The 24,130-nt window shown below is 39.1% G+C and overlaps 1 protein-coding gene across 1 annotated transcript in view; it reads left to right on the top strand.

The window, feature by feature from the left end:
- nucb2 (nucleobindin 2) overlaps nt 1-4,976 on the top strand; it is a 45,360-nt gene extending 40,384 nt beyond the window's left edge. Inside the window, exon 13 of the mRNA XM_062967673.1 lies at nt 520-4,976. Within this exon, the coding sequence (XP_062823743.1) occupies nt 520-641 (122 nt within the window). The 3' untranslated portion in view covers nt 642-4,976. The remainder of the gene's footprint in view (nt 1-519) is intronic.
- The last annotated feature ends 19,154 nt before the right edge of the window (nt 4,977-24,130 follow it).

Here is a 24,130-nt window from a genome sequence, read left to right as displayed (position 1 = left end):
GAGCCACCTGAGCATCCAATCGCAGTACACTTTGGGGATGTGCAAACTCTTGGTTTGGATGTGCAAACTCTTGTTCCAGTGATTAGAACAAACAGCTTGCACCTTCAGGTTGAAACAAATTATTTTTGATACATTGCACTGAACAATACATAGAGTCGTTCTTAGTGGCTGCTCCCTCATTTTGAACGTTTTCTCTTTGGATTGGTGTTTTACTACTATAGTTAATTGGAAGGATGTGTGCTGATTCCTATTTAGAAAAATGGTGGACTTCTTCATTTATATTTATGGGGGAGGTAGCACTACTTTCATGTGCAGAGATGCCTCTACTAATATGTAGAGTTACACCTGTTAATGAAATAAACAGATTTCTGTGTTTCTTACACATACATAACCAACTAATTTTGCAAAATGAATCAAGTTATATAAACTACTGCCATGCATTTTCTTCAAACCTGTAAATTTTTATTCGAAAGCAATTGTTTAACTGAGTTAACATGCTTTTTTGCATTTTCTTTACAGCTGGAGAGCAACCCATTGCAAATGTGGAAAGTCACCCAGCAGGAGGTGTTCAGCCTTTATCTCCTGGAAGCATCCCTGTACAAGACGCTGCTAGGCCGGAACATGTCCAGACTCACGCATAACCACTTGTGCCTCAACTTTATACCATATTTTGGGGAGGGAAGTGAGTTAGTCTGGGGAAGGGGCCAGAGACTAAAGACAAATTGGGAACAGATGTTTGTTTTCATCTCCATTTCAAATTGATAATGCTTAATATCTTAATTCATCATGAAGACTTTCAAAGGCACAAATGACATTTTCTGAAGTTTTGGATCTTCGTGATGAGAAATATCTATAAAACGTTTAACTTAAGTAGACAGCAGGGTGTATCCCACCTTTCTTTCCATGAAGGCTGTTGTTTTACTTGAATATGATTTTGCCTGCCAGTTCACTTGTGCTTTGGAAAGTCTATCTCCCTTGGTTCATGTTTAAATTAAATATATTTTGATCATCATCCAGAAGATACATTGATGAGGAACAAACTCAGAGAAGGGAATTCCTTGCTTCTTTCTCTCTATTGGTAACGTTGATCATGATGAGAATTTCAGTTGGCAGTGAGTATAAAGTGAAAGTTTGCTCCATCAAGACTTATTGCCAAGTATAACCAAGAGCTGCAAGAACTTAGCATATGACAGTATTTTCCTAAAAGTGCCAGCAATTGAAAGTCAAAATGTTAGCCTGTGGATGGAGTTGCTGAGCTCTCTTTGGCTTCTTGAGACTAATGAAAAGAAGTCACCTGTGATCTGATTTCAAGAAACTCCGCACATTAAAAAAACCTCAGATATAATTGCAGTAGGGAGTAATGAAAAGCAGTGAATGTCTTCTGTTTACAAATGCCAACATAAGAATCCTTCAACTGAAATATGATGCCTGAAGTGTATTGATTAAGCCATCTTTATTGTTGTTGACTGAATGTAGTGAGTCAGCTGGTTCCATCCCTGCCAGTTCGCTATGAAGAAGATTCTTTTGTCCTCTTTTCTTTCATAACATGTCAGTTTCATTTGTCCCTCTGTATGCTATGAAACTGAGCTCTTTAGATGATGAAAAAATATTTTCAGAATTAGTAAAGACCTTTCATTGTCCTTTCCTGAGCAAAACAGCTTACCCCCTGCTGCAAGAGATTTCTTTCAAAAGCAGCGTGTTTGAAGCAGCACTTCATAAAAGCTGCAATCTGAGTTTAAGCTGAAATGCTTTCTCGGTTTTCAATACTAATTGAGGTAAAAAGCATGTAATTTTGATGTGAATATTTCCCATAAATACTAAATTCGTAACTTTGAAAATAATTCAAGCCTTTCCACAAACCGTGGCTTCAATTTTTTTTTTTGAGGGGGGGCATGGCTGTCATAATTTTAGCACAAAAAGAAATAACTACAGTAGAGTCTCACTTATCCAACATAAACAGGCCAGCAGAACATTGGATAAGCGAAAATGTTGGATAATAAGGAGGAATTAAGGAAAAACCTATCAACATCAAATTACGTTATGATTTTACAAATTAAGCACCAAAACATCAAGTTTTACAACAAATTGACAGAAAAAGCAGTTCAATACATGGTAACGTTATGTAGTAAGTACTGTATTTACAAATTTAGCACCAAAACATCACAATGTATTGAAAACATTGACTACAAAAACATTGGCTACTAACGATTGACTACAAATAAAGATAGAATTGCATAAAATGAACTTACAGTAACAACATTGTCAGAAATTAAATGCGTAAAAAGTCCAGTCCTTATTGCCTAGAGAAACAGATGTGGATCCAGCTGGGAGGCTGACTGTGTTGGATAATCCAGAATGTTGGATAAGCAAATGTTGGATAAGTGAGACTCTACTATAGTTCTTTGTAGATGGAGCCCAGTATAATTTTAAATACATTTCTCCGTCTGTTAGTCCTACTTGGATTTTGATTCAATAAGTGACAAATTCCACAAATCCTTAGTGACAATGATATTACAATTGATTGCAAAACATTTAGAGTCAAACCACATGCTTTTGTGGGACAAAATGGGGGTTAGACCACTGAACCAAATGGAACCTTAGAAACCAGCTCTTATGTACGTTCCATTAATTAAGTGGGTCTCCTCTAGTTGAAACTAACTACTGTTAAACCTGAACCTTCAAAGCAGTCCTAATATTGAAGACATTTGTAATCATTTGTATTTCCAAGAAATTTGAGATTGCTTGTAATTTTAAAAAAGAATTTCAAAGAACTGTTTTCCATAGGAAATGGAAATGAAAGACAGAGACTCGCTGTACAAAGGATCAGAAGGAAAAGGATGATATACAATCCATTTACTAATGCAGATTTTGACCTTCTGGTGATGTAATTTCTCTTTTAGTGGGCTAGTTTTTAAATGATAGCTACCCTCTCTTGAATGACTTTTCATACTCTTTTTACATGAAACAGGTATTTTCCTATTTGCCCATTTTAGGGCCTTTTGAGATATGACTATTGAGGCATGCGGGAGACACAATTTTTTAGGATTTCTCCTTGCCTTGAAGTGTGCAGCTGCTGCCTTGGGCAGATCTCCCCCTTAATCACGTCATCATGAATGTCAATTTGAGCGATTGCCAAAACATACTGAAAGATGAATTTTCTGTTGAAGCTGTAGTGTCTGTTGAGTAATAAATACTCAATATTTGGCTTTTCATAGCCTGGAAGGCAGTGTGAGGAAGCTTTTCATAGAAGGAGCTCTGAGACTTACAAGCAGAGCTTGTGCCCTTGACCCTCACCATCCTAATTTTATATTGCCCCTCTTCCACTTACTTTTGCCTTTGATGTCTCCTCTATGTCTTGCTTTGAAAGTCTTTCAGTTCCCTGCTCTTTTGTGATCCTAAAAGAAATATTGTGATGTAACTGGGATTCAATGACAGAATTCTTTCTGTAATTTTGCTGCCACCTCATAATAACCTCTTAAGAGGATAGTTGTAGCTGCAAGCATATTTTCAATCAGAATGGTTCAGAAGATGTGACCAACAGATATCATGAGAGTACAGGATTGATACTCAGTGGTTTAATTCTGATAGCACAGGCAGGGGCAAACTTTAGCCTTCGAGGTGTTTTGGACTTCAACTCCCAGAAATTTCAACCAGCTTACCGGCTTTTTGGAACTGGGGGAGTTGAAATCCAAAACAGCAGGAGGGCCGAAGTTTGCCCATGCCTAACATATATAGTAAACCAACCTCCAAACCCAGCAGAGGCTTTTGTGTTTTCTGTTCTTTACTTGAAACAGTATGCTCCACAGGCACATATTTCTCCAGCAGCCTAGGCCAAGGTTGTGATGCTTGCTTGAGGCTCTTCTAATTGAAATTTTAAAAAATTTGTCCCTTCTGTATTTTTTAAGCCTCTCAAGTATTTTCAGTTCCAAACAACATGCTGTCCTTTAATTTTATGTAGCATTCATCCTTGTTTTACCCTATGAATAAAATCAGATGACTCCCAAAACGTGATAATTGTGTGCCTACCAATCCCTAAAGTTGTCTTTTTCAGTTACATATTTTGCTTCCAAACATGTTTAGGTACCTGATATTTTACTTAGCACCACTATGAGCCGAGCCATATTTTGAAAGAGAGATAGAACAGAGTCGATAGAGGTCGTGTGGTGTAGCCGTCTGAATCTGCTACACCTGCTCAGCCATGGAGACCCACAGGATAAGTCACACACTCTCAGCATCAGAGGAAGGGAATGGGAAAACCTCCTTTAAACAAATCTTGTCAAGAAACCCCAACAGGTAGCACTAGGAGTAATACCAATGAGATTCTAAATCAGATCAGAAACAAATGCTGAACTGTTCATTCTTTGTGGAAAACTACATCTATGACAAATGTGTAGAGGACAGTCCATCAGTGGGTAACAGCTAATGGAATCTTTGTATTTTGGGTACTTCTGAATAAGAGCTGAGCATAGGGAAAAAAGGATAGAAGGATTGTGTTTGTGACAACAAAGGCTTTCAATAAATATCAGGTTGTCATATCATAGCTCAATGAGAACACATATGCAGAAACTCCCAGGTGCAATGCCTACCATCTCCACCTAGAAATATTCCAGAAATTAGGATTGGCTAGATTATCAAAATAATCAGTTTGGTAAAATAGCCAGCTCTTCATATCCCATGGCCTGTATGGGCAATTAAGTGAAAGTGAACTATATTAATGAGGCTAAATACAATTAAGGGTGGTATCCCAACTACATTCTTATTTTATTTTGACTTAAAATATGTAAACTTGTGTTTCCTCTTCCATACCGAGCCCCTTCCTTTGATATGTCTGAATCAGGACGGAGATATCTTTGGATGGAGGATGTGACTAAGTTGTACATATTCATATGTTCTTCAGTGCAATATCGGTAGGAAGGATATTGTTTCACCCACACTTTGTATAGATTTTAACTGGATTAAATTGAATTCTGTCTGCAGCTTTGAGTACTGTTTAGCTCTTCTTTTTCTTTCTAGTCATTGTGAAAAAAAATCCGTATCTCAAAATGACACCCATGGATAGTAAACAAATGTATTTTCAAATGATGGTGTGTATTTAATAGTATTGGAGCCCCTGTGGCATAGCGAGTTAAACCGTCGAGCTGTTGAACTTGCTGACTGAAAGGTTGGTGGTTTGAATCTAGGGAGCGGGGTGAACTCCCGCTGTTAGCTCCAGCTTCTGCCAACTTAGCAGTTTGAAAATATGCAAATGTGAGTAGATCAGTAGGTACTGCTCTGGCATGACCTTGGAAGTGTCTCCGGACAATGCCAGCTCTTCGGCTTAGAAATGGAATTGAGCACCAACCCCCAGAGTGGGACATGACTAGACTTAATGTCAGAGGAAAACTTTTACCTTTACTTATTTTGTAGTATCAGAACATTCTCTGGGTCTCTGTTGCCCTGTCATATAGGATGTACATTTACTTACATGTTTGAACTAAACTCAGAACACTGTCTTAATTTATGTGAACTGTATTGAAGTCCCAAACTCTGTTCCAAGAATACTTTCACAAATTTAGAAGAACAAAGACTGCAAACTCAATTTGTCAGTGTTAACTGCTTTTACTGATAGAACTACTTATTCTACAAAAGAGGTAAGAAATGATAACCCATAAAGGCTCATGGGTGCATTACTCCTTGAATCCAGTAAATCTCTCAGTTTTGAACTACAAGGTCCACAGAAAAAGTCCTCAACAAATTAGACATGGTTTTTACTGTGAATTCTTATTTCTCCTTGTCTGTAAGAGAAGCAAATGCAGGTTACATTGGGGAAAACCAAATTATTTAGATTGGTTTTACAGATGTAGAAGAGAGTAGGAACCATTGTGCTTTCTGTTTTGCTACTTCTTTTGGCCTAACCTAATAGCAAGGGGAAGATGGACCCAGCCATTTTCATTATCTTAGAAATACTCTCTTAAGGAGAGGGATCTTTGAATCCAACCTAGTAGGATCACAATCTCGTATTTCAGGGTCTGCATATACAGTATGTGAAAAATACTGTTTGAAATTAGATAGAATGGAACAAGAGCTATGATTTTGCTCTCATTGCTGTTCTGTATAACTAACAGAGAAAGTTATATTTTGGCTTCTTATGTTCTTAACATGAGTAATCTTAATTTTTTTCTGGAGATAGATCCTAAATAGTTAGAAGAATTCAATTGAAATTGGCAATGGCATTCTGAAGTGGAATGAATATCTAAGTTAGGATTGTCTATGCCACAGTGTTCTTGATTTCTGTGTCGGGTTACTATTAGAAAGGAAAATAAATGGGTTGAAGAACAAACCAAGCCTGAACTGAATAAACTGCAGTTATCCTACTTTAGACACGAGGTGACATGATTCATTATAATAGACAATAATGTTTAGTAAAGTGGGAGATAATAGGAAAAGAGGAAACCCGCTTTAGAGGTGGATAGACTCAAATCAATGTGACTCTTGTTTAACCTGCTATTGTGACTTCTAGAAGTTCTCCAGATGGCAGGAACTAAGGAGGAAAGGAGCAGGAGAGGCACCCCATCAGCTGGTTGGTAAATGGCCAGGCAAAGGCAGTGAGGCAGTGGTTCTCAACCAGTGGGTCCCCAGATGTTTTGGCCTTCAACTCCTAGAAATTCTGACAGCTGGTAACTTGGCTGGGATTTCTGGGAGTTATAGGTCAAAACACCTGGGGACCCACAGCTTGAGAACCACTACTGTGAGGGAACTGATGGGCAAGCTGGGGTAACCTAGTCTACTTTGCTCTCTTGCTCTAGGGGTAAAGGAAGCTAAAAGAATTTCCCTGGGAAGAAAAGGAATTGGGACTTCCTGCTGTATGGAAAAGTGTTGCCAGGGGCTGTAGTAGTCAACGGAGGAGCTAGATTCTGCCACAGGACCAGTGGGAAAGACTGTCTTGAAGGATGGTGGAGACTCATTATTTGGAGGAATTTGAAGTTGGATGCTGATCTCTCAGAAGTGCTTTAGATATGAATAGTCAGACCCCCCTCAAACAAATCCTAAAAGCAAACTATGATTTTGCCTTTTTATACAAGGGAAACCCTTTTACTAACCTATTTTATATAATAGGACCTGAGAATGGGACAGATTTGGGTATCCACAGGGATCCAGGAATCAAGCACCAGCAGATACCAAAGACCCATTGCTGCATGGCAGGGCTTTGGACTAGATCAGTGGTTGCCAACATTGGTTCTCCCAGGTATTTTGGACTTCAGCTCCCACAATTCCTAATAGTTGGTAAGATGGCTGGGATTTCTGGGAATTGAAGTCCAAAACACCTGGAGGATCAATAGTTGGGAACCATCGGACTAGATTATCTTTGGTGTTTTTTTCTATTTTTGTGACACTGGCATGAAGCCTACCCACCCAGCCTTAAGGGGATGAAATTTTGGGTATGTGTTGGCGTGGGGGTGCCTTCTTTACTACTTCATTATAATCCAAAAACGTTTCTTCTCTGGTCACTTCAATTTCCCTATTTAATTTTACAGCAGGAAAGCTGATGGCCTTTAGATGGCACTGTGAATTCACTTAACATTGGGAGGAAGCGAGAACTCTCACCTCAATAAGGTCCCAGCTCAAACCAGAACACAGGTGTGATGCTATGAGGAGACAGTGTTTTAATTTGATATCTCTTCACTTGCACACAAAATTGAGAAACAAAACCTAGAATGACAATGTTTTATTGAGTTTCAATTCAGATGCCAAGTGAACTTACAAAGGCAGAAGTTTGCAGGCAGAAGACCCTGCTGAAGTGTTGCTGACTGACTTACAAGGGATGTTACCCTACAGTTTTTGTGCAGTGATGTAAGACCCTCATGTTTGAGTGATCTCTTTCCTGGTTAGAAAGTTGTGGCTGGTAGGGAACTTCTGATATTTGTCTGTCAAAAACAATTGGTTGCCTTAAAAATATAAACTTCCACAATTTATTAGTTATTATTTTTTATTATTTATTTGCCATATTTGTACCCCGCCCTTCTCACCCTGAAGGGGACTCAGAGCGGCTCACATATATATTGGCAACAATTTGATTTCATACAAACATATATCAGCAAATAACCCTATACATTAAAAATCAACCGTTAAAAACATATCAAACAATACAATCAATTTTAAAACTACGCAATCCAGTATCTTAGTCCAAGGTCAATTCAGTCATCATTGCACTATAAAACATCAAATTGACTTAAATATATAACAAATGTATTGCAAAGCATTATACAGTTTCAGTGATAAAACTAGCCATATAGTAAATAGGACGTGTACAGTTTTAAACCATTCTAACTTTTAAAACACATAGGCAGCAATAATAAACCAGTGTTTCTGAACAAGATTTTCAAAAAATGGCAGCAACCTGATATCTAGAGACTTTACAGGTGAATGGTGAGGTGGTGTTGGGGGCAATTGTTTTCCACTAAAAACTGTAGTTCATACAGAAATGCGTAAAGGTAAGCTTTAAAATGGCAGCACTGCCTTTTTCCTTCCTCATATTCTGGGAAAAATTGAAGCAATAATGTGTTTTACACCCTGTGTCATACTGAATGAACAGCCTTTTTAGAATTATACTGTGAATGTTTTTGTTGCTTCATGGAAGATTGAATTCCTAGGTTTTTAAAGGCCCAAATGAGGGGTGAATGAGAGTATTTCTCCAGAAATGTTTAGCCAGCTCACTCTAGCCAGCACAGGCAGTAATGAGAAATCTTACTTTGACTTTTTTCAAATTAGCACAAAAGTTTAATGTAGGGGAAAATATGTGAAGACTGAGAATTGGACCATGGGAGTGAATTTACCTCTGTTACTAATCCGCTTACACAGTTCTCACAGCTACGAGGCAGGGGGAGAGATGGGTCACATTCACACACTTTGATTTTCTTTGTTTCTTCATTATTTAACTCTTAGTATAGGTCACCTTCCATTGGCCTCACTAGAGGAAAGGTGGTTTCCTGGCCAAAACATTTCACGAGCAGTAGATTGGATTGGCAATTTCTATCATATTAATACCTCTTCTCAGTTTGCATTAAACTCTTTTCAGCCATTCATTTGGACAAATGTAATTAGCATATGATGAATTTCCTAAATTAATAAAGTTACCCAAAATGAACACAAACTCCTATCTGTTGCAAACCAGCCTATTGAGTTGTACATTAACAAGTGTTGGTACATGAGGAAGAACTAGGAAAACTTGATTTAAATCAGTAGTTTAACTGGGATTTTTCTTATGATTATTTAAATTATTAATTTCTATTATTCTGATTTTCATTGACTCACGTTTCTCCCAGTGATTGTCATTTGTTTCAGTAGAGGTTTCTTGCTTCACGCCAGATTCTCATCCCACCAGCAAAAAAGTAACTACAGGCAGTCCCCCAGCTACAAGCATCCATCTTACAAGCGACTCATAGTTAGGAACTGGGGTGGGACACCAGGAAGTGAGAGAAATCTACTCCTCGGAAGGGAAATTCACTCCTGGAAGAGTTATCATGGGAAGAAGGTGTCTTCACTGAAGCTTTATCGCCAATCCTTGTTTCCACAAGAAGGATTTTTTTTAAAAAAAAAAATCCAATTATCACAGGGACAGAAAGTGAGGTGAAATCTTCTAAGCAGGGGCATAGACAGCAAAACAAATTCCTTAGACTGTGTTGACAACAGAAGGCAAAACAGGGACACTTTGCTGTTTTTTACCCAGATGAAGTGCCAACAGAGCTTTTTCTTGACATAGATCCAACGGAGATAAAAATAGACAGTACAATCTGTGAAGATGAGCCTGATTTTTTGTTCATGTGTGAGTATTAAAATTTAAAAATGTGAAAGGTGAAATCAGTTATGAAGTTTATGTAGATAAAGAAACCTTTGAAGAAATTTTGACAGCTATGGTAAAGCTCTGCTATCTAGAAACATGATAAAGATTTCCTGTGTGTTGGATCTATCTGTCCCCTGTTGATTCTACAGAACTGAGAGGTTTATTCTAGAGTGGCTGCATTTATTATGCAGCAAAACACAACAAAATCCAAAATCCACAGAATAGTGATACCTTTATTAAGTCAACTAAAATGCACAGAATATATCATACAAGTTTGCAAAGCTTCACAGATTCTTCATCAGAAAAATACGTTAAAAATCATACTGGAAAAAGTGATAATGTTAGAGTCACAGGCTCACATTTTGTCTCAGATGTTATTTCTGCTGTCAGCTAAGATAGTCTGGAGGGAACCCCAGTTATCTGCAACTTTCCTATGTGGCCTAGAGTTGGAAGAGACCTCATGGGCCATCCAGTCCAACCCCCTGCCACGAAGCAGGAAATCGCATTCAAAGCACCCCCGACATCCAGCCTCTGCTTAAAAGCCTCCAAAGAAGGAGCCTCCACCACAGTCCGGGGGAGAGACTTCCACTGCCAAACAGCCCTCACAGTGAGGAAGTTCTTCCTGATGTTCAGGTGGAATCTCCTTTCCTGTAGTTTGAAGCCATTGTTCCATGTCCTAGTCTGCAGGGCAGCAGAAAACAAGCTTGCTTCCTCCTCCCTATGACTTCCCTTCATGTATTTGTACATGGCTATCATGTCTCCTCTCAGTCTTCTCTTCTGTAGGCTAAACATGCCTAGTTCTTTAAGCCGCTCCTCATAGAGCTTGTTCTCCAGACCCTTAATCATTTTAGTCGCCCTCCTCTGGATGCATTCCAGCTTGTCAACATCTCCCTTCAACTGCGGTGCCCAAAATTGGACACAGTATTCCAGGTGTGGTCTGACCAAGGCAGAATAGAGGGGGAGCATGACTTCCCTGGATCTAGACGCTATTCCCCTATTTATGCAGGCCAGAATCCCGTTGGCTTTTTTAGCAGCCCCATCACATTGTTGGCTCATGTTTAACTTGTTGTCCACGGGCACTCCAAGATCTTTTTCACACATACTGCTGTCGAGCCAGAAGTCCCCCTTTCTGTATCTTTGCATTCCATTTTTTCTGCTGAAGTGGAGTATCTTGCATTTGTCCCTGTTGAACTTCATTTTGTTAGTTTTGGCCCATCTCTCTAGTCTGTTAAGATCGTTTTGGATTCTGCTCCTGTCTTCTTGAGTGTTAGCTATCCCTCCCAGTTTGGTGTCGTCTGCAAACTTGATGATCGTGCCTTCTAACCCTTCATCTAAGTCGTTAATAAAGATATTGAACAGAACCAGGCCCAGGACAGAACCCTGCGGCACTCCACTCGTGACTTCTTTCCAAGATGAAGACGACGCATTGGTGAGCACCCTTTGGGTTCGTTCGCTTAGCCAATTACAGATCCACCTAACCGTAGTTTTGTCTAGCTAGTAGTTTTGTCTACTAGTTTGTTTGCCAGAAGGTCATGGGGAACTTTGTTGAAAGCCTTACTGAAATCCAGGTAGGCTACATCCACAGCGTTCCCTGTATCAACCCAACTCGTAACGCTATCGAAAAAAGAGATCAGATTAGTCTGGCATGACTTGTTTTTGGTAAATCCGTGTTGGTTATTAGCAATGACTGCATTTGTTTCTAGATGTTCGCAGACCACTTCCTTAATTATCTTTTCCAGTATCTTGCCTCGTATCGACGTGAGGCTGACCGGACGGTAATTGTTTGGGTCGTTCTTTTTTCCCTTCTTGAAGATAGGGACCACATTCGCCCTCCTCCAATCTGCTGGGACTTCTCCCGTTCTCCAAGAACTCTAAAAAATAATTGCCAGTGGTTCTGAAATAACCTCAACTAGTTCCTTCAGTACTCTTGGATGTAGCTGATCTGGCCCTGGGGACTTGAATGAGCCCAATCAACATCATAAGACATAAAATATAAAAGTAAAAACACATATATCATTACATAAAACAGGATAATCAAACAGCAATTTAAAATAACATAAATATAGAGCATAAAAACAATCTTAACCTGATCATCAGTGAGCCTGTGAATCCTAGGAACAGATTAATTTCTTTCCCAGTCTTTCGCCAGGGTTCTGATAGACGCAGTGGTTCTCAACCTGGGTCCCCAGATGTTTTTGGCCCACAACTCCCAGAAATGCCAGCCAGTTTACCAGCTGTTAGGATTTCTGGGAGTTGAAGGTCAAAAACATCTGGGGACCCAGGTTGAGAACCACTGTGATAGAGGGCAGCTGTAGTGTCTCAGAGACCCCCGAGTCATGACCCCGTCGCCATTACAGAGCAGACCGAAGAAGAGATGGGGTTTCTGACATTTCCACACGATTCCGCTCCCTTCCAGATGTCCCCTGTTGACAGTTTTAGCCCACAGTTAATTAAAAAGGGCCTTGACTCACAGCCCGGTTCTCCAGAGAATGCTATGTTTGACCGCAAATTGTTTTGGGAAACTTTGCGCGCGGAGAAGCAGATTTTGAGGAGAAGCGCTTGATTAGCGGAGAGAGCAAGCGTTAATTAAGCCGGTTCCCTTGAGAGTTCTCAGGGAGGATTGCATCTGGCAAGTTGTTGACTTTAGTCATTTTCCCTTGGGAAAGAGTTCAGACACCTGGCTGGAGAGGAGAGCAAAGTCCCATAAAAGTTCTGGGCACCAACTGGCCTTTGCGGTGTTCAACGTGTCAGTTGAAGAATTCACATCGTCTCTAGTCCCGCAGTGCGCTACTCTCGAGTAGACCGGCATTGCATCTCGTCTCCCTGTCAAGCCTGGACAGCGTCTCAGCTTTACCCCAACTAACTTTGCCTTGCCTTGCATCCTAGCCTTGGAATTCGAGCCCTGGAACTCTTTGACAGATCTTGCCTTAATCCCCACTCAAACAGCCCAAAGGTTTGAGTGTGTTTTGGTTATTGGATTTAAAACTTTGAACTCTAATACTGGACATCTGCTTTCATATTACTGGACTATATTTGACCTTTCCTGAAAGTTCTATGGCTGGACTATATACTCTGCTTATTTTTAGTTGTCTCCTTTATTTCCTTAATAAAGATATTAGATTGTTATTGGCCTTCGTGTCTGATTCCCAGTGCTCACGCCACCTGAGGTGTCACAGCAGCTTCCAACATGATTTATAATGTTTCCATAAATACACAATGCATTATAACATTAAAATGATTTATCTTGGGCTATAAAAGTACAATATAGAATAGTGAACTAATCTGTTCTAAGTGGCACCATGATCCAGTGCAGCAGCTTCTTCATTATCTACAGTTTTATCCTACCTTTCAACTAAGATTTATTTTTACTCAGGATATGTAATAAATATTACTGAATCAAATTAGGCAACAATATAGTCGACTCTCCATATATGCCCATCCATAGCTTGAGAATATTAAAATAAATCTTGATTTTGCCAATGTTTATAAGGTACATTGTTTTACTATGTTGTTTTATATAATGGGACTCGAGCATCCATGGATTTTGGTATCCATGGAGTAGTGGTGGTGGTCCTGGAACTAAACCCAAGCATATACCAAGGGCCCACTATACTGTTTAAATCGGCATCAGTTAATATCCCAATAGTCTGAAAGGCCAAACTTGAGGGGCTGTTTCTTCTTAGTGAGAGTGAAAATAAACTGTGACTCAAAGTGGAGTGCATTTCACAACCAAGGAGCTACCCAGGAGGAATTCCTCTGTATCTCCATTAAGTAGGACACTGCAAGCAATGGGATTCCCAAGTAGAGCTTGCCGAGAGCAGCAGATTTCTACTGATACTGGTGGCACAAAGGGTAAGGGTCACCAGAGGCAGAGCCAACTACATTTACTTTACTATTCAACTATGTTCCTTGCAAGATCTATATCCCTTTGCTGCCTGGGAAGGGCATTGGGGGTTAGCATCCCATCTGCCCAAAGTGGAGGACCATGAAATCAATTAATGAATAGAGAGGTTCATCACAAAACAAGTAATCTGGTTGTGTTCCTTAGGAGTTACTAATGAGGTGGGTGAAAACAGTGAACAAGCTCAGATTCCTACCCTAACCAGAAATCTAATTTGGGATCAAGCTGATCAATAACGAGAAGGTCATAATTTATTGCATGCATGATCTGCTTCTAAAAATAGCATGAGGCAGTCAAGCCAATTTTCAGCAGCTCAGTCATTTCACCATGAGATGGGAGCACTAGCAGTGGTGGAGTGGTGGAGTGATGTGAATGGTTTGGCCTACAGGCCAAATTAGATGGCAACTGGGAGTGACATCCTCTGTTGGATTATTCAGTTGCCTCCCAATTTGCCTAATTGTCTGGTAGCTGCATCCTTTCAAAGAAACAGCCATGATAGTCTATTGCAGCATAAAAAGTATTAAAAGAATTTTAAAGATTGATTTGTCTTTTACCATGAGCTTTCATGGATATCAATCCATTTTTGCAGATGTACCAATGAGATAAATGCTAAAGACACAGGTTTAAAAATGCTTCTGAATTTTTTCTTTTCCCCTTTTCCTTTAAAAATCAATATATACCAGAACAAGACAAATTACAACAAAAAACAACTGGTTCCACTGATACAAATGAGATGCTCATAGGGCTATCAAGGCACCCGCACCGATCGTTTTTAATCCCATTGTGAACTGATCATGTGGTGCAAAGGTGTTGAGCAAATTGACCAAACAGGCAATTTTAAGTTCAGATAGCTTAGTTGTCTCCTGAAGTAGCAACAAGTGAGCAGGTGTATTCTATTTCTCACTCATTCTTCCGTAAATCAACAAGTGAAGGAAAACCAGAAGTGAAAATGAAATAGTTTCCTCTGGTCTCACAGGTTCTTTCTTGGGCAAAGACAGCCTATATCCAGCAGGCAGAACATAGGGAGAAGGATTGGCAAAGTGGAGGTACCTCCTGCTTAGCTTCCTGGTGTCTCTCAGCAGGCAGGTCATAAAGTGAAGGGTGTTGGAAGGAAGGAAGCTCTAGAGTTGCCTGATCGATGGTGCTGCTTCCAGAAGTTAGCGGCTGCTGAGCAAAGAGCTTGCGGATCTGATTTAGCAAGACTGGGTGATGGGAAAGAAGTAAAATAAAAAGTCCCAGGAAGATTTGCATGGATGGCTTGAGAGTTTGGCACCAGGACACTCCTTGCTCTCGGGAACACAGCAAGGGATACCGTCATGTAAAAAAAAATAATCTTGCTTTGCTGAAAGCTCCTCTTCTACAGAATCATTGCAAGAATGTGACATTTATCCTCTTTGTTTTGTTATATGCTTTCAAGTTGACTGTGAATGATGGTGATCCTATATGAGGTTTTCTTGGCAAGATGTATTCAGAGGGATTGAGTCTTCCTCTTAGGCTGAAAGAGTGTGATTTTTCTCAAGTCTACCTGGTATGTTTCCATGGCTGTTGTGGGGATTTAAGCAGAGATCTCCTAGAGTCCTAGTGCAATATACAAACTGTTACACCACATTGGCCCTCTTGTTTCCTTGAGCACTGGGTTATTTTAATCAGAGACCCAGGTGAGTATCTTTTCTTTAGTGGTGAACTGTGACCTTCTCCTAGGACTGCCATCATGCACAGAAAACTAACTGTTGCAACTTTAAAAATCACCTGCATCCATGCATATCCCTGAACAGATGGGTGTTATTTCCCTTTTAGTTTAAAACATCTTCATCTTATTTAATATTTATTCCTTATGCCTCTCATTTTGTTTTTTATAATTGCTCTAGATGTACTAGTATGTTTAAATAATATTATAATATTTCATAAGAATGTTGGCACCATCTAGAAGTGCATTACATATAAATACTGTATGCCTATTTACATGTTGCACGGAACATCCACATCATAGAGAAGTCATTTTTGAATTTTAAAAATATGGCATTATGGATGCTTTCTCATGTACACCTGAATACTTCCCATGTGGAAACAAGAAACACAATAAGATGCTTACTAGAGTTCCAGGCCACCAATTGGCCATCTGAATTTTCCATTATCTAATTAGGAAAGGAGTTCAGATGAGTTGATAGATATATCCAATACGGTACTGCTGTGTAAAGCAAATTCTATGTTGAGGATCATTACAATGAATCTGCCAATATCATGATGTGATAATGATATCACACTGTTCTGATCAAAGCAGAAGAAAAAAAAAGATACAGAAAAGGCAATTAATGTTACCAAGTCGTCTATGAGGAAAAGTTACAATGTTTGGAACTGTCCAGAATAGAAAAAAAGGGCAGAAAGAGGAGACATGATCGTGGCGGATAAACTTATGAATGGTGTCGAGGAAATAAATATTGATCAGTGACTCTCTTTCTTGTAATACTAGAGCTAGTATAATCTCTTGGGAGCTAAATGGTGGGCGATTCTATACAAATAAAAAGAAATACTTCTTCACACAGTGCAGACTGAAATTGTGGAACTCATTGCCATAATGTAGGTGACTCATGGAGACTGACAGCTGTGATGTCTACACATTGCCTTCAATATCAGAGACAGGGTGTGCTTCAGTGCCAGTTGCTAGGCAACATAGTAATGTGCTATTGTGCTTTTGGGCTTACCATGGGCATTTTGTGGGCCAGTATTGGAATGGAAGTTTGGGCTGGATGGGCCTTTGTTCAGATCCACCACAGCCTTTCCTGATGTTCCGTCCATGCTATTATATATGAAAATATTTGCTGTTTTTTCTTATATTGTGGGAAAATTGCAGTAGACAACTAATAGTCTCCAAATGCTGAAACAATCAAGATCAAAACAGTGCCCACAAACTCTGATCTCTTTCCATCTAATTTATTTTTTTTACTAACATGCACATAGGAACCAAATGATGTGAGCCGGAGTAGATTCGCCTGTAGATTACAAACTTCCAAAATGTTTTGTATAGAAAAATCCATATTGGAAGTGGATAGTTGGAGAATCCTATTTCTACAAATTGTACTCATTCTGCAATTTACTAAGAGCAAGTATTTTGTTTTAACACTTGAAATGTATTCAACAAACAATTCAACAAAATGGAACAGAGAGAGGGGAATCTTTTTTAAAAAATGTTTGGTTTAATGTACTCATGACTTATTTATTATGTATTATTAACATCACTGAATCAAGAGACAGCTGCTGGAATTCCTCTTGACTTTTCTGACACAGAGAACGTCTTCAGGACATACCCAAGTGTTGACACAGTGGTTTGAGCAGCTATGATCCTATTACACTGAGCTCACATTCTTTGCATTGGTAACGTGTGAGGAGGCAAGTAACCCTGGGTTTGCCCCAGTGCCCTTCAAAGAAATGTTGCCATTAATGGAGCAAATGGTGACATTCTTACTTGATAGAGCCCAAATTCTCTTACTGAATTTTCTTTGTGCTGACACCTCAGGCAGCGCATTGTCTCTTGGCAGACTCCCAGCTCTTTCCAGGCAGATATATTTCTGGATAGATGGCTATAAGGACAACACACAGTGAAGGATGATGACTTTGATAGGAGCCACTTCTGTTAATCTGTCTTCCGCATGTCCTGTCTTGTAAAGGACATACTGAAATCCAGTCCTCCTATTAAAGTTGGATTTGGCTGACCATTCTGTACAGTGAGATTTGCCCTCATTGGATTGATTTCTAGTAGGAATGGTTTTTTAGAACCCGGAGAGTAAATACCCCAGAAGAGTTTTTGGCTAAATTGAAACAGAAACTCATGATTAGGTAGATACTAGCTCTCATATAAAAATGGTGCAGATTTTATTGTGCCTGCTCTAGAAAGAACTGGCAAACCCACCTCTGAGTATTCCTTGCCTGAGAAAACCCTTCAAGGAGTCTTTATAAGTTAACATAAATCCCGCAACCCTGCCATCCTAGTCCATTTGCAGCTTGAAGAGAGAGTGTTCATGGCTCACTGGTTATACAAAGTCAGCTGTACAGCTCCTTCAACAAGGGTGGGGAGGGGGGTACATTCTGCATAGCATCCTATGGGGACATATGGGCCAGAGGGAGAGTTTCGGACCTGCTTTCCCAAGCGGAGGATTTCACTATGTCCCACACCTATTTTAATTGCCGTTAATCTGGAGAATCCAGTGAAAAACACTCTTTTCATTTAGTTTAAAGTACGTATCTCACAGTACGTGAGGTTCTTTGCTCCAGCGAAACTGAAGAGACCTTTGCTGCTGTCACCAAGTAGCAATGATAGGTCTGGATTCAGTTTCCTGCACTGCAAATAGATTAGCACAGTCAAAACTGACATTGATGATCCTCTCCTTAGTACTCCCCATGTCGACAGCCTTAAGTGTTGGGTATGATGGTAGTTTTTTAAATGGAACATTTTTTCTGGACTACACTTCCCAGAATCCCCTATCCAGCACAGCCATAGATCACACTAACCAGGAGATTCTGGGGACTGCTGTTTGAAACAGCAAGGTTTCCACATTGATGTTGTTTTAAAATATTTCATTCAGCACTTCAAAGCACAACCTGGAAATACGATCTGGATGCAGAAATTGATTTCCTTGAACTTCACTCCTTCTGCTGGATCAGGACAAGAAAAGCATGGCGAACTTCCTGGGTATTTTCTTCCTTTGACTTTGAATTCCAAAGGTCCCTTTTGTTTCTTTGTCAATAGAAACATTATTAAAAGACAGGACTACATTATTTTTTCCTTCCCCTTGGCTTTTTAAATTTTATTCTCCCCCTCCCACCATTTGTCTCTTAACAATCCCCAGCACTTTATTTTGTTGCCTTGTTTCTTTCCTGCCCTCTAGTACTTTTTGCACTTAATATCTTTGCCAGAGGAAGAAATCTTACAGCTGCAGAAATCCAAGAGGCATAGAGATGCAAAAATGTGCTTCAAATCCTAATGAAAGTCATGTTCCACAATTGCCAAAAGGTGATATTTCTGTGGAAGTTAATCTTAAATTAAAGTAATATGTATTTGTGTTATTTGTATCCATAAAATGATTAATTTTCAAAGGAAATTTTATCCCAATGGTATCCCTCCTATTTTTTATTGTTTTATAAAGATGCCACACAATTGAAAGCATGTTTGCAGCTTTAGTGCAGGAAATATAATTTGGAAAGGTGCTACACTATGTCTATGTCTTAAACAATTCCATAAGTTAAGATTCACAACACAAACCAAACTTATCAAAACTGTATACCATTGCTTAGAAATCTGACAATGGATCTTCTTTTCAAAATCAGTTTAAAACCAAGATTTATCCCAATTTGTTTAATTTGATTGGTCTTTGTCATGTGTTCTTTACACTTAGAGAATAGGCATCCATGATATGTGTCTGGGCTGTATGGCCATGTTCCAAAAGCATTCTCTCCTGACGCTTCACCCACATCTATGGCAGGCATCCTCAGAGGTTGTGAGATCTGTTGGAAACTAGGCAAGTGGGAGTTATATATCTGTGAAATGTCCAGGGTGGAAGAAAGAACTCTTGTCTGCTTGAGGCAAGTGTGAATGTTGCAATTGGCCACCTTGATTAGCACTGAATGGCCTTGCAGCTTCAAAGCTTGGCTGCTTCCTGCCCGGGGGAATCCTTTGTTGGGAGGTGTTAGTACACCCTAATGGTTTCATGTCTGGAATTCTTGTTTTCTGAGTGTTGTTCTTTCTTTAATGTCCTGATTTTTAGAGTTTTTAAAATACTGGTAGCTAAATTGTGTTCATTTTATGGTTTCCTCCTTTTTGTTGAAATTGTCCACATGCTAGTGGATTTTGGTGACTTCTCTGTATAGCCTGCCATGGTGGTTGTTAGAGTGGTCCAGCATTTGTCCTGCCTCTGCAATCCTAGATGTATTCAACATGAGAGTTCAGTCTCATTGAACACAGGTTAATTTTAAATCTGAATAACAAAACATATGATTTTGCAAATAATCTCTGGTTTTAAACCAATGTTGATTCCAATTTTGTTTTAATCAGAACACATGGTTATTCAAATATTTGAAGGGCGGAGGGTATGTCTAAGGCCACAATTAAGGTCGTTTGACACTGTTTTAACTGCCATGGCTCAATGCGATGGGATAATGGGAGCTTTATGAAGTCTTCCACTTTCTCTCCCAAAGAGTGCTAGTGCCTTACCAAACTACACATTCCAGGATTCCGTAGCAATGAGTTAACATGGCATCAAACTATATTGATGCTATGATGTAGAATTCACCTGAATCATAGAAGAGGAAAGTTCTGTTCTACTACATAGGAAGTACAAAATCTTAAAAGAGTTTAAGTTATAGGAAGATTTGGGTTGAATATTAGGGGCCTCCTCAGGATTGTTTATTAAGATGGTGAAAGGCTTTTACTAGTTGCAGTTATCGACCGGTAGCTCCAGATTTCCTGAAATAAATCAGGATTTAGACTAACTGGTCCTGAGGGGTCTTACAATTGTGCAGTTCTTAACCAAGAGCTAACCCATGGGATATCAACACCCTTGTTCACAGAATCAATGGCACACATCCAGTGCTTTAGGTTGGGTTCACATGGCCAGCTACAGAGTTGTCATTTACACACTAAACCTGTAATGTTTAGGAAAAGTCTGTTTATATGGATTGGATTGATGTTATTAAGGAGCTCTGAGGCAAGTAAAGCCACCTACTGTTGATGCCATTTGAACTTTGCTTCAGCAGCTGTCAAATACTAACTGTAAGAATAGCAATGGGAATGCTCTTGGAAAAATGTTGGTTGATGCTTCTATTGGTTCTTTTTGCTTGTGATCAGGGGAAGGACTGTCACTGAGAATTACAAGAAGGAAATAAGCTTTTCCGTATTTGGAAAATTGATGTGATTAGAAATTGATAAATAACCGGGTTTATTCCTTTTAGTTACATTTCTATATACAGTGACCAGTTTCCCAACAAAAAAAGAGGAAATAATTTTTAATAAATGTGTGCATATGGAGTTTAAGCTTATTAGGATAATAATAGCAAAATGTCAGGAGTGTTGTCTTTGCTGTAGACTAAACAAGAAAAATTAAACTGCTAATTCATTTTTTCATGCAATAACAAATCGAATATGTTTTAAAACATGGGATCATGTAATTCTTCACCTTTTAAAAAATGTCCATAGAAAAATTATAGTTGAGAAGCAAATGCTATGGTTGTTTTTCATTATATGTCCTTTGTTTTAGCACCTATCATTTGGTAGGCCCAGAGTGGAGATCACATGGCTCTCTGGATGTTGCTGGACTTTAATGTCAAGTAGTCCAAGGGCCCTTCCACACAACCATATAACTCAGAATATCAAGGCAGAAAATCCCACAATATCTGCTTTGAACTGGGACATCTGAGTCCACATTGCCATATATTCCAGTTCAAAGCAGAACATATGGGATTTTATTCAGCTGTGTGAAAGGTGCCCAAGACAATAGTGAGGAATGATGGGCCAGGCTGTCCAACATCACCACAAGGGCTACAGGACTACCCTGCCATGAGTAGACACAAGTGGGTGTCTTAAAACAATAATATGGGTAGAACTGTATTCTAACAACAACCACATGTCACAAGCAACATATATTTCTTTGTGCAGCTGGTGAAATATGAGCATAATAATGCAATCCAGTGTGTGTCCACTCAGAAGATCCACTGAGTTTAATGGCTCTTGTTCTCAGTTAAGTAAGTACAGGATTGTAGTCTATCATAGGTCTGTTCATAAATTTTCCAGGTTTTTTTTTAATGGACAGTCCTCAACCCCATCAGAGATCAATTCCCTGATTTCATTCAGGATAAATACAGAAAGTTTTTACATTGACAAACTTCTAACATAGTGATTCTCAACTTGAGGGTCCCCAGGTGTTTTGGCTTACAACTCCCAGAAATTCCAGCCAGTTTACCAGCTGTTAGGATTTTTGGGAGTTGAAGGCCAAAACATCTGGGGACCCACAGGTTGAGAACCACTGTTCTAACAGAAGACAACATTTTCTGTGCTCTGAAAATATATAGAACCACTTGCAGCTTAACAAAGAACACGCACTTGAGTTTCAGACTGGTTTGGCTCCATATATAATTTAGAGGTATCTGTAAGCCCAAGTGATCTGACTTAGGAAGCATCTATACTGTAGAACTGCTGCCGTTTGACACCACTTCAACTGGCAAGGCTCAATGCTATTGAATCATAGGCTCTGTAGCTTTGTGAGGCACCAGCACTCTTTGGCAGGCATGGTCAAACTACAACTCTCATGATTCCATAGTATTGAGCTATCACAGTTGAAGTGATGTCAAACTCCATTAATTCTACAATGGAGATACACCGCTGGTTTCTGAACTGCAGGCTTGGAGACAAAGCAACCTGTAAGGACACCATTCAAAAATAATTCTGATAAGAATGAGGAATAAGGCACCTTTGAAAGTGAAAACAACTCATTTTCATTTGAAATTAACAATTTCATATGACAATTTTACAGTTTAACAATAATTGAAAGAGGCAAGCTGTAAAGACAGGATTGTATAGGAAAATAAAGAGCCCTTGCACCCCAGTAGAAAAATGCACAGAAAATTGCAAACAAATTGGATAGGTAAGATATCAAAAATTATCCTTCATTGCATTAAATGCCATGGTCTTAATTTTGCACTATTGATATTTAATAAATAGTTTTAAATAAAAAATGTGGATTGCCACAATATAAATTAACTCTTTCAAATGCCATTCTATGCCATGCCACAGATTATTTCTGTTTCATATTGTGCAAAGGGTGCAAAACATATTGCCTTATTGCTATGCCTATCTCATCTTTACTCACATAACAAATATTTTAAGAAGCATGCAAATGTATTAAAACATATACATGCTAATTTTAAACATGCATTAAGACTTTAATTTCAAAATTGCAAGTCATATTCTTATATTGTTTTTTAATATAGTTTTTGCCTAATGCATGCCTGGTTTCTATAGTGATATATTAAATTATTAAGTTGATCTCAGTTTGATTACAACTACTGGGTTAAATAAATTCATTTATAAGGGTGTTTCAATGCTGTAGAACTAATGTATGACTTGAACTGCCCTGACTTAAAGTTACGGAATCGCAGGAGTTGTAGTTTTACAGGTTATTTAGTCTTCTCTTCCAAATAAGTGCAGTGCCTCACCAAACTACAACTCTCACGATACCATAGCATTAAATGGTGTTAAAATGGTGTCAAATTGCATTAATTATACAGTGTAGACGCACCCTATGTCTGGTTACTGAACTAGCTGTGTCAATCAAAGCAGTTCAATTGTGTGGAAAGAGCAGTTCCACAGTAGATGCTTTGTTATCAGCAGTTATTTCTGTTGTTATCAGCAGTTATTGCAAGGCAGGATAAACAGCTCTCCCATCCTGGAGGCTGCCTTATTATAATCCTTGCGAAAACCCTTTGAGGTAGGTTAGGTTGAGAGGATGTGATGGGCCCAAGGCCTCCCAATGCATGAGACTGGCTGCTGGCGTCTCCGGTCTTAGTCCAACACTCTGACCAAGGCAACTACCACCCTCTTATGCCTATCAAACTAAAAAGCATGGCTGTGACTTGACAGATGAGGTCATGTGGCAGCCAGGCACAATGTCAAGAGCATGTTGTTTATTCCCGTTCTGTGGCTACTTGCTTGCAAATATTGTTGGATTCAAAGGCTATGGGGAGTGTAATTATGCTGGTTAGGTATTATTGTTATGTATCATTTACATCCCATTTACATTTTAAAATTCCCATAGTTTCACAGGGATTACATTTTCCATTTGAGAAGTTTGAAAAGTGCATTGGGGATAAAAGCCAGCCCTATTTTAAATAAATAAACAATAAATAAACCTATTTTTAATAAATAAACAACTGACACCAAATGTAGTAGCTAAGTATGATGGACAGAATGCCCCAGTTTTACATTACATATTATAGTATGTTATGCTTTCAATGTATTGTTTTATAGGCTTGACTTATTGTACTTACTATCTTTGTTTAGTATAACCCTTGGTCTTGGTTGTTTATAAGTTATATTGAGTTCATTTTATTTCATGTTTTGCCTTGATTGTTGTTTATTTGTTTTTGGGCATTGAATGTTTTCCCTTTTTGTTATTGAACTATGAACCATCTCTGCGATTAAGATCATCCGGGGAGGCCCTGCTTTCGGTCCCGCCTCCCTCGCAGACGCGACTGATGGGAACGAGAGACAGGGCCTTCTCAGTGGTGGCCCCTTGCCTATGGCACTCCCTCCTCAGTGACATTAGATCCGACCCCTCCCTCCTAGCCTTTAGAAGAAAGGTAAAAACTTGGCTGTGGGATCAGGCTTTTAGTGAACAGGGCTGTGCAATGATACATCTGGAAAA

This window comes from Anolis carolinensis, chromosome 1 (assembly GCF_035594765.1).
Source record: "Anolis carolinensis isolate JA03-04 chromosome 1, rAnoCar3.1.pri, whole genome shotgun sequence".
Lineage (NCBI taxonomy): Eukaryota > Metazoa > Chordata > Lepidosauria > Squamata > Dactyloidae > Anolis > Anolis carolinensis.
This window is presented reverse-complemented; position numbering and strand designations above follow the sequence as displayed.